Source organism: Elephantulus edwardii, unplaced genomic scaffold, assembly GCF_000299155.1.
Source record: "Elephantulus edwardii isolate Elephantulus edwardi_28Jun2011 unplaced genomic scaffold, EleEdw1.0 scaffold00079, whole genome shotgun sequence".
In the NCBI taxonomy this organism is placed as follows: domain Eukaryota; kingdom Metazoa; phylum Chordata; class Mammalia; order Macroscelidea; family Macroscelididae; genus Elephantulus; species Elephantulus edwardii.
The window spans coordinates 7,737,497-7,748,734 of NW_006399829.1; the positions used below are offsets into that span (position 1 = coordinate 7,737,497).

Sequence of the window (11,238 nt, forward strand, 5' to 3'; positions counted from 1 at the left end):
TCTCCACAACCTCGCCAGCATTTGTTGCTTGATGTTCTGTTAAATTTTGCTAGTTCATCCTCTTTAAAAGTGTGATTTTATCATAGGTGGCTATGACTAGAATGATCTACAAGTGAGAGAGGAAAAGGATAAAGCAGGAAAGAAAAGGACACCATTTGAGAGTAACACTTGAGAAGTTTCAAGTGAGAAGAACCCAGGGCATAAGTTAGGCTACATAAGAAGCATATCTCTCTTTCTCTTAACAAAAAGAGATACAGTTGTTTTTGTTATTGCTATTGTGTACCATTAATTTAATCACACAAGATGAAACTGCCCATCTTTCTCCCATGGTGCAGCTAGTGGATTTGAACCACACACCTTTGGTTTGCCAGCACAACATCTTTCTATTAAACCACAGACATATAGAGTGTTCACAAATAGTTGATGGTTTACATGATAGGAAAAGAAAACAATCCTTGCAAAGCAAAAGGCAAAGTATGACATTTTCATCTAAGAGAACCAGAAAGTGAATTTACTAGGGAAATGTCATTTGTCTAGGGGTATTGAATGCTCATTTAAGACATTTACGATCAAAAATTTCTTGTGAGTTTATTTATCCAGGCTGTGTCATTTTTCTGCAACAGTGTTTAGTCACTCAAGCATATGATTAGAATGAGTGGAGAGTTGAATGTAATCAGGTTAAGGCATTTTCAGATGAGCAGTATAGAAAAGAGTGAGGCAAGAGAATTAAAGACATTATCCAGGGTGCACTGCTAATACTAGACCAAAGAATTCAAGCTGATGTGAGAAATGAAGACACGAGATGATGGAGACGAGAGAAAGCATTTGAGCTCCAGAGCTTTTCCCTGCATCCACTGTATATCCTCCAGTCCACCTCTTTCTCTGAAGAAGTCAGAGAAGCATAATAAAAGGGGAATTCCTAGGGTTCAGTGTGCAATGACACAGACCTTGATACTTCTCCTTCTTTCATTGGTGTCAGGGACACACAGTCTGAGACAGGTAGTGGAGGAAGTTCCCACGGGACCAAAATGTCATCATCTTTACTGGAGGGAAGCTCCAGGAGAAAGCCTGTCAAGATCATCATTCATCATGGTCCGTTTTCCTTCATGAATTAAATTTCTCCTTGTTAACTGAGACATAAAATCATGTATAATGTTGGCTGATGATAAACATGGATACTTCATAAAAATTAACTTCCCGGAAGAATTCTTCACTTTAAACTGTATGAGTTGACACATAAGATAGAGTGGTGTTAAGTGTGTTCCACTCCTGGGATCTGGAACAAAATACAGGACCACAACAAGTGCACATCTAACAAATCAACTGACATCTGTTTCAGTACCTGATCTCTAGCGGTGACTAAGCCTGGATGCTTCTCAAGAAGGTTTAACCACCTTCTACTGACTCTATCTTCTCCTAATTTTGCATAATAAAAGCATTGGGAACTATAGAAACTTTCTGGTGACAAAATTCCAGATGAACTATGTTAACATCCTTCATTTTCCCCTTTTTCCTTTAAGGAATAAATTAAGATCATGTTGTAGTCTCTTATTTTTCTGATAAGGAGCTCTGATAATTTAGTGAGTAGCAGTTGTGCTGCCAACCCAAAGGCCCAAATTTCGAATCCATTAGCTGCTCCATGGGATAAAGTTGGGCTCCAATGTGACTATTGTGTACCACAGAGTAGAAAATGACTCATAGCTGACCCTCCCACAGGTTTGCAGAGGCAGTTAATCACATAGGAAGAGACTGTCTTTCTCCCATAGAGCAACTGGTGGACTCAAATCACATGCCTTAATGATTGCAAATTAGCTCCTTGCCACTAGGCCACCAGAACTCCATTCTAATGTGATTTACAGCTTCTGAAAACCTGCTGGAAGGCCAGCTGTGACTTGGTTCCTACTCAACAGGTCACAACAATAACTAACGGTTCTTTTATATTGAATATTTGCCAATAGAATCCTTCAGTACTGCAACTCTGGGCTTAAATTTATCTTCTTTTCTCTCCGTCTGATAAAGGCCAAGCATGTTCTTTTTCCTGTCATTTTTTTTTTTATTTCCAACTTCAGGTCTCTGCATATTTGTTATACTTTGTCTTCTTGAGCTGCCCTTTGAAATCTTCTGTTTAACTCTTTCACATGAACATTTATTCCCTTTGTTTTAGGGTCTCTACTTACCAATGCAAGTTTTAGAGACTCTTTTGGTATCCATAGCGAGCTTGCTTCCTCTTCTATCTTTGTAATGATCTTTTGGTTTCTTTATGGATGATACTACTATATCATCCCAAAACTCAACAGTGATGTTTCAGGTACAGATCTTTAGAAGATCAATTCCACTATCTGTCAAAACATCAAAAAGGCAAATTCTCCAGAATGTAGAAAAATAGTGGGCATTGATCAATGGTGATTAATTTTTTTAAAACACAATGTATGGGAAGGATGGCATAAAATACAAAGGGATTAGAGGAACGTGTGAAACACTATGCATATACACAAAGCACAAGGTATAAGATTTTTGTGTGCAAATCAATAGAAAATAAAAATATTTTTTAAAGGAATAAAAGGGGCAAACAGCATGCAAGGAGCTCACCTAGAAATCTCTGAAACTATTTGGAAGACCATTAAAAAGGCACTGGAGAGAGATGAAACTGACAATGACTAGAACTCCCTTTACTTTGGGGCTTATAGAGTTTTGAGTCTACGTATCCATTTTTGGTTAGACTTCCCTCATAAATATCCTCTACTGCTACATCAGCCAACAGTCTTATTCTTGACCTTTGTTAACTTACCCTTTCTGTTCTGATTGGAATAAAGTAATTGAAAAATATCTTCTGAGAAAGGGTATAGGACTTTTTCTCGTTATTAAAGTATGAAAGCCTTACATACTTCGGGCATGTTGCTAGAAGGGGCTATTCTTTAGAGAAGGACATGGCTGATGGGTGGAGGGTCAGTAAAGGAGAGGAAGACCCTCAATCAGGTGGATTAAAACGGTGATTGCTGCAATGGGCTCTTGTGTGTCAGGAAGTGTGAGGATGGCGCAGGTTGGAACAGTAGTCAGATCTTTTGTTCATAGGGTTGCTATGAGTCATACTTGACTCAACAGCACCTAACAACAACAACAACATGAAAGTCTTAAAATAAAACTTGCAATATCCTTGACACTCAGTTATTTCTAGTCACAGTATAAAATTATGTAGTCATACAGTTTGGCAGTCCCTCAAAAAGTGAAGTCTAGAGTCACCATACAATTCAGCAATTTTCTACCAATCTATATAAGTCAAAGAACTCAAAGTAGAAATCACACGGAGAAAGTTGGAATATGTGGTATATTATGGTGTTCTATAATATTATAAATGTAAATATGATACAAAAAATACATGAGTGTTTGGATGGAAAACTAATTTGCTTTGTAATCTTTCACTCAAATCACAAGAAGAAAAAGAAAATAAATTGAAAGTGTGATTGCAGATATTTGTAACAAGTCTTCACAGTATATTATAATGAACAATACAAGTACATATTATACGTGTATAATATTCACGTTTAAGTCAAAATCCTAACTTGGATAAATAAAATGAACCGTACAAACATTGGAATAGCACTCATCCATAAAGAGAAAAATAGCCCTAATGCATGCTAAAACATTACCATGGATGAACCTTAAAACATTAAGCTGAGTGAAAGAGATCAATTGCAAATAAGATAAATATTATATGATTATAAAAACTGTGGGATAAGCAAATGCATAGAGACCAAATGTTTATCAGGGCTAGCCAAGAGGGACAGGATGAGATAGACTTGCGGTCTAGGGGGTACTGGTCTCCTATTAAAGGAGGTGGGAGGTTCTGGAAACAGATAATAGTGATGGTGAGGCAACATAATAATTGATGATACTGGATTGTATATGTGAAGAATGTTGAAACTGTAAAATGTTTTGTTACACACATGTTGTTTGTTGTCATTATGTGCCGTCCAGTCAGAACCAAATCATGGCTGAACATCCCAGTGAGATTTCAGAGGCTGGTTATCTCACAGAAGGAAATTGCTCATCTTTCTCCCATGGGGCGGATGGAAGGCTCAAACCTCCTGCCTTTGAGTTTACAGCACAGCTCCTTACTGCCAGGCCACCAGAGCTCATTGCATATACATTTACCACAACAGAAACAGAGCAAAAACAACTTTGTGATGGACAGTTTAGCAATTGATGAGGATTTTACTTTCACCTTGAGCACAATTATTTTAGAACATTGACGCCAAATAACTGAAATCTAAATGAGTGAGTTATACCCGTGTTTAGTCTGATTGCTATTTTCACATAAGCCATCCTTCAAATAAATGGAGCCTGAATTACAAACAAGATTCATCATATTCTTTCTATCAGAAACCAATTTACCATATACATTTGTGTTTCATGGCTTTCTGATACTGATTGTCATTATATTATGCATTCGTGATGCTACTTTTTACTCGAGAGCAATATAGAAAAGTTCTAGATTTAAAAAAAAATGAATCAACCTTCAACTTATCAATATAACAAAAAGTAGCTGGGCCTGTACACAACAAAGAAGGAGACCAAATGGGCAAAGAACCAATATAGAAATGCTTTCTAAATTCACATTAGCGACCACTAGTAGGAACAGATGGCTGGTTTCAAGTGCTGCTGATGGCTGATAGCAAGAGAAGCAGGAACTTTTGAGGAAATGGAAAGGTTTTACATTTATCGCAGTGACCCAATTTGAACACTTAAGTAGCAATTAAATCACATTTGTTGTTCAAGGTGCATAATGAACTGTAATGCTTGTTATCAGAAATATTCCCAACCTAGGCCATTAAGCTTGAGTCAAATATGGGGTCTGGCTTTTAGCTTGCTTGTAAATTTGTACAGTCATGGACAGACTCTAGGGTCTAAAAGTCTAGAAGATGGATTTATCCTTAAATTTGGTTCTGTCTCTTATATAAAGCTTCCTCTTCGAGATGCTGTAAAGCAGAAATTCTTAGGCCCTAAATGTCTGTCTATGAACTTTAATAAATGTTGATAGTTACAGAAAGGCTTCAGGCCTTTTATTCATAGGGTTGCTATGAGTTGTGCTCGACTTGAAGACAGTCAACAACAACAACAACAAATGTCTGTGTAAATCACCACAGGATCTTGAAATGAGTATTGTGGTCAGTCCGTGGAAAAAGACATCATGCTAAGAAAGGCAGAGGGTGAGAGAAAGAGAGGAAGACCCTCAACAAGATGGATTGACACAATGACCACTACTATGGACTCGAGCATATCAGAGATCATGAGAATGGCACAGGATAGCGCAAGGTTTAGATCTGTTCACAGCGTCACTATGAACAGTCAACTTGATGGCACCTACCAACAATAAGAAGGAAGGTCTATAGCTCTTCTGTCAACTTCCACTGGGATTGTTTATGTGTTGCTATAATCTGGAAACTATGCCATCAGTATTTAAAACACTAGCAAGGTCACCCACAGTAAACAGATTTTAAAAAGAGCTTCTAAGCTAAAACATACTAGGAAGAATGGCCTGGCAATCTGATCCTCAAGATTAGCTAGTTTAAGCTGTAGGGATCATGACAGACTCTTGTCTGATCTAACACTGGGAGAAGAAAGAACTCCTCAGATAGGAAAGCGCCTATATGCAACTGCAGCTGTCAAAATCAACCCAAGCACATGAACAATGGTGAAAGTGGCACAGAATTGAACAGAGATTCATTATGTTATGATACAAGGTCATCAAGAGTCAGACTGACACAACAGCAAGTAGTAATAACAGCAAAGGAGGTTGGTCAGAGATGATGCCTTTCTAACCAAGCTCCCAGATATTCCAATGCTGCTGCTCTTTGAACCAACTTTGAGTACAGAGGCCTTACTTGATAGAGCACATGGAAAACACCTGCGTGCATGGGACTACATTAGGCAAACAGTTCAAAAGAACTCATTGCTGTCAGGTTGGAACTGACTCATAGCTGACCCTCCAGCAGGTTTTCCTAAGGCTAAAAATCACAAACGAAGAGATTGCTGCAGGTGGATTTGAACCACCCAACATGGTGTGATCTTTGGGTTAGAAATGCAGCTCCCTATGGGATACACCACCAAAGCTCCCTGTGTAAACTGTTAAATGGCATGTATATCCCTTCACATCGATTAACAATAGTTGGAGATTCGAGTCAACCAGGAAAAAAAAATGTGGCCAAGTATTCTTCAGCTTTGCTTTTAAATAAAATAAAAAACCCCACAGTTGGACATTGCTGAGCTATTCATTCTAAACCATGTTACTGCTTTTTGATTGCTGTGAAAAAATAACTTCCATATCACTATTCCAACTAAAAAGATGGGGGAACTGCCTGGGGAAGTTTGTATAATTAGACCCAGTTCCAGATTTAACCTGCAGATTGTATCAACGTTCAACAAGCTCAAAACAGAAACAGTCAATTACAAAGTAGAGGGAGAAGACAGTTAGCTCCAGGAACACAGGCAACAAGATAAAGCTGCTGTGACGGAAGATATTAAAAACCAATATAAGCAAACACAAGAGCTCAAGAGATCAGAGTTGTGTACAAACATTTAGTCTCCCTACATAAAAGTGTTCTTATTTCATGGATATTGGCATTTTATGAAGAAAATGAACCAAACACACAGGTGTAACGACGGGAATTGAAAGAATTTCCTTCTTGCTAAAGCACTTAAAAAATTCAGCAGTAAGCGATCTCTGAAGCTCAAGCCCCACATTTTTTTCCCCAGTATTCCATTATTTATGGTCAATTTACTGCAGTGTGTGATATGTGGAAGTTTTCCCCTCATATATCAAGGAAACTTGATTCTTTACATTTAAACATGCCACATTGCCAAGACTTCCCATTTTAATACCTTGTCCCAGTCAAGCAACAGCCTCCTTTATCCTATGAGGTTGTTAGTTGCCATCAAGTTACCTACAACTCACAGCTCTCCTATGAATAACAGACAGGATCCATGCCCTATCCAGCACCATCCTCAAGATCTCAGTCATTCTCAAGCCTACAGTTGCAGTCAGTCTTTAGATGGATCTCTTGAACAGTGTTTCTCTTTTTAAAAGACGGACCTCTTTAAAAATGGTCCTGGGGCACCATGACTAGAGAGCTCAGACTCTTCTTCAAAGAAGCTGAAGGTTCCTCAGACTAGCCTTTACCTGAGAATGGTACACCCTGTCTCCCTGCTTCCATCTCTCCTCATCCTCCTCTACCTGCCTGTAGTATAAAAATACCTCTACACACCAAACACAGATGATGGTAAACTTAACACCCGATCATTAGAAACAAAAATTTACCAAGATTGGTATCACGGCAACTTTCTGTGTGTTCAGGCAGTCACTGCTTTGAAAAAATAAATTGAAAGTAAAAGAACTAATACCAACGACTAACTGAATCCCTCAGTCTAACCTCAAAAACGAAATCAGAAAGCCTTTTAAATAGAAAGCATCTGCAGAACGACGTGATCCTGAAAGCTATCAAGGATCCAGTCACATCCAGAACAGGAGCCTGCACTGGTGGTGGGAGATACTGCACACCTGGCCGTACAGTTCCTCCCACTCACCATGGGCAGTCTGGGTCACCACCCTGCCCGTGTGTGGCCTCCTAATTTAGAAGCTCTTCACTCCGCAGTTGTTTCTTCCACCAAGGAAACCTAAGAAAACCTGGGGTTCTGAGAATGACAGAGCAGCAGCACCTCTTCGACAGGAAACACTTGTGTGGTGCACCAGGAGTGGTTTTAAATGGTGGAGATAATTACTTAATTCAAGCTGTAGCAACTGGCCAAGTAAACATGTAGCAGCCAGGAAGCTATTAGCATGATTTTAAGGCAATTATTCCATTAGTGTTTAATAGTCTCCAATTAGTCTTCTGACTATTGAAGTTTGACTGCCTTTTTCTCCCCAAAAGTCTCTATGTTAAATAATGCAGAAAAGAAGACATTTGCAAGGCTGGACTTATACGTATGAATCTATGGAATTTAATTTACAGAACTTGGGAGTGAACTGAGGAGTGGTGGATTTAGTGCATTTTGGTTTTAAACTCAGAGGTGCTGGTGGTGAAAGGGGCTACCAAGAAGGAGTCAAGAAAGCAGTGGAAACCCCTCTGCTGTACCATTGCCATCATCTCTATTATTTGTCCTAAGACAACCAGAATATCAAAGTCATTCATCTCAGATGCTCAGTTTGGAAACTGAGATTTTATAACAAGACAAAACCCAAAGCTTCCATCAAGTCAGTTTTGACAGATGGTGACCCTACAGGAGTTCTGAGATGGTAAATCTTTATGGGAGCAGAATGCCCATCTTTCTCACTGGGAGCATCTGGTGGATTTGAATTGCTGTCCTTTTAGTTAGTAGCACAGTCCCTAACACAGTAGGTCACCAGAACGCGTTGCTCTGGAGACTTTGGGCAATAACAAATCCTGGCAATGCACCCTCATCATAGTCACTACTTGTTGCTGCTGATTCATCCAAAGTCTTTTCCTCCAAAATTCCTAGGAGATTTCTCCTAGAGTCCAGTTTAGAGGTCAGATCACTGAGCTGAAGCGCATTTCCCTTCTCTAAGGCCCAGTTTTTTCTTGCATTTGTAAACTGGAAACAATCCTACTCACCCTGGTTGCTTTATAGGAGTTTTGGAAGGATTATGTGAGCCAGGAGCCAGTGTACCTAAGAGAGTTTTAAATCAGCTTATAGGCAGTATCTAGGATAGGCAATTGTACGGAGACCAAAGTTTGTTAGTTAGCTAGGAAGGAGAGGTTAGGAAGGACTGTCTGCTTAGGATACACTGACCCACTGTTAAGTGTGATGGGAAAATCTGGAAATGAAAAATGGTGATGGCTGAACAATATGACACACATAACTAATGTCACTAAATAGCACATTTGAAGAAAGTTGAAAAAAACAATCTGTTACATACAACAAAAACAAACAACAAACGAAAACCTGCCAGCAGGTTGATGTCAACTTTGGACAAGTCTCCACTGGGTTTCCAAGGCTGTAAACGGGGACCATCCACCTTTCTCCATCCCTGCAGCTGTTGGATCCACACCTGCAACCTTTTAGTTAGCAGTTCCACACATAATGTTCCTGCTTTACCAGGTACCAGACAGGTGAGTCACGGGCCAAAGGCAGCCTGAGCCATGATCCCACCTCAGAACTCACCACTGTGAATTTGGCCCTGCGCACTCCCTGTAGCCCTCAAGGGTCATCTTCTAGAGAACACATCTCTGCCCTTTTTTACCTTCTATGTGCCCACAAGTGCTCAGAGGAAACCATGTGGAAGTTACTGTCTGAAAAGCCAAATGCAAGTGAATGAACATCACAAGATGGGAACACCTACAAAAGTGAGAGTCGAATTTTGCCAACAAAGTTGTGTATTTTGTACTATCTCCTTCAAAAGAGCAATCCCCAGCCTCCACCAGGAAACAGGGCAAGGGCAGAGTGGAGAAGCCAGCTGGGCTGTGTTTTCCCTTGGAGATCTCTGGGCCCTGGGGAATCCACCTCCTGGAGAAGGGCCAGAGGAAACAAATGATCCCAGGGACTGGGCTCCAAGGGTAGAACAGTACCTGCCATCAGTCATCAAGCATCCAAGTGACTACAGACCACTGATTTGTGTCCCTGATCAAGACCTGCTCTGGCTGGAGCCTCTGGAGACTTTCTTTCTTATGCTTTCCCTAGTGGCTGAGAGGGGGCGCTGGACGGGTTAGATCAAGAAGAATTAAGACCCAGAGGTTGAATTTAATAATCAGGCTCAGCTGGGGTAGCGGGTGGGCTACCAACCGGTAATCTACCCTCCAACCCTGTCCGGGAAGAATCAGGAATCTATGCTTCCTCAGTCTAAGAGAACAGCCAAATTGGTAGTGAGGTACCGCTGTGTCGCCAGCTGTCACCAGGCTGCCCTGAGAGGACCCTCCCTTCAGGAACCTGGGCTAGAAACTAGACCAAGCTCCTGCTCCAGACAACAGCCTAGTCCTGTCCAAGTCGTGCGCGACACACTGAAGTCTCCTTAGGACTTTGTCCAAGATCCCTTCCCTGTAGGCTGTCTGAACTCCTGCGCGGTCACCTTTCCCTGCCTTTTTCTTATTCCCACGCCTCTGCCGTGGCTGACACAGGTACCGCCGGCCGGCTTCAGATCCAAGGCTAGGGCTTGCCTTCAGGACCCTATGATGCCCCCTACTTCTGCGCAACCCGGTGGCCAGTTGGCCAGGCCCTCCAGGGCCACACAGACCTGCAATCGCTGCCCCCCACCTACGCCCCCTTCAGCTCCTGACCAAGGGCAACGATCACGCCGCCTCCTGTCCCTGAACTTTCATCACTCTTTGGGAAGCGTTTTGTCTCTTTAAAAGAGGCTGGGAACGAATATTAATGATTGGAGTTGGTTCCCACGGAGAAATCAACCACATTCGCACAGTTCCATCTCAGGGATGGAGACCAGGGTCGACGCGCTGCGCCGGAGATAGCCCCGGGCCACCAGACTCTGCTCAACACGCACAGCCACCCAAAGACTGAGAAATTGCCCTGTGTCCCCCACCCTAAGAGGGGGCTTGAGGCGCCAGGCGGGAGCTGAGGTTCTCACACTCGAGCCCTGCACACACAGACCGCTTCCAAAGCCGGGATGGAGGAAAGCAGTCACCTTGACGCCCAGCGCCACAGTCCCCAGAGGTGGGGCAACGCTAGAGCACGCGCTTGTCAGGCTCCAGACCCACCGGGAAGACGAGGTCCCCTCCCTCGAACGCCTGGCAAGTTCCCGCTTAGCAGCTGGAAGGCAGGGCAGGGCAGGGCAGGGCGGGGCTGGTGGAGCGCAAACCGCCCAGCGCCCTGCCAACAACCTCCCTCCACGCGCCTACCTGGGATGGCTAAATTGGTGAGGGGGATGCTGTGGATGCTCTCGGGCAGAGTTGCCATCCAGTCGGCGAATTTCAGCTCTGGCTTCCCTTGAGATGAGGCCATGGTGCCGCTTGGCGTGCCGCGCGCTGGTCCCCGCGCTCCCCGGGCTGGCTGGCAGGCTGCTGCCTCTAATCCAATGTTTGCTCCAGCCCCGCTAGAGTTTACACTCTGCTCTGCGCCACACCCACAGGATGGCGCAGACACATGCTAATTTCAATAATTATTCAAAACACCCTATGCTCCCCGAGTGCCTCCGCCAGACTCCGGAGAGCTTTTGTTCCTGACGTCCGCGCTGTGCTCGCCTCACTCCCTCCCGCCCTGACTCCCACCTCCCCT

The 11,238-nt window shown here is 42.6% G+C and overlaps 1 protein-coding gene across 1 annotated transcript in view; it reads right to left on the bottom strand.

The window, feature by feature from the left end:
• The window catches only part of PLCXD3 (phosphatidylinositol-specific phospholipase C, X domain containing 3), a 307,803-nt gene extending 296,769 nt beyond the window's left edge, over positions 1-11,034 (bottom strand). Inside the window, exon 1 of the mRNA XM_006889554.1 lies at positions 10,863-11,034. Within this exon, the coding sequence (XP_006889616.1) occupies positions 10,863-10,965 (103 nt within the window). The 5' untranslated portion in view covers positions 10,966-11,034. The remainder of the gene's footprint in view (positions 1-10,862) is intronic.
• Between the last annotated feature and the right edge of the window lie 204 nt (positions 11,035-11,238).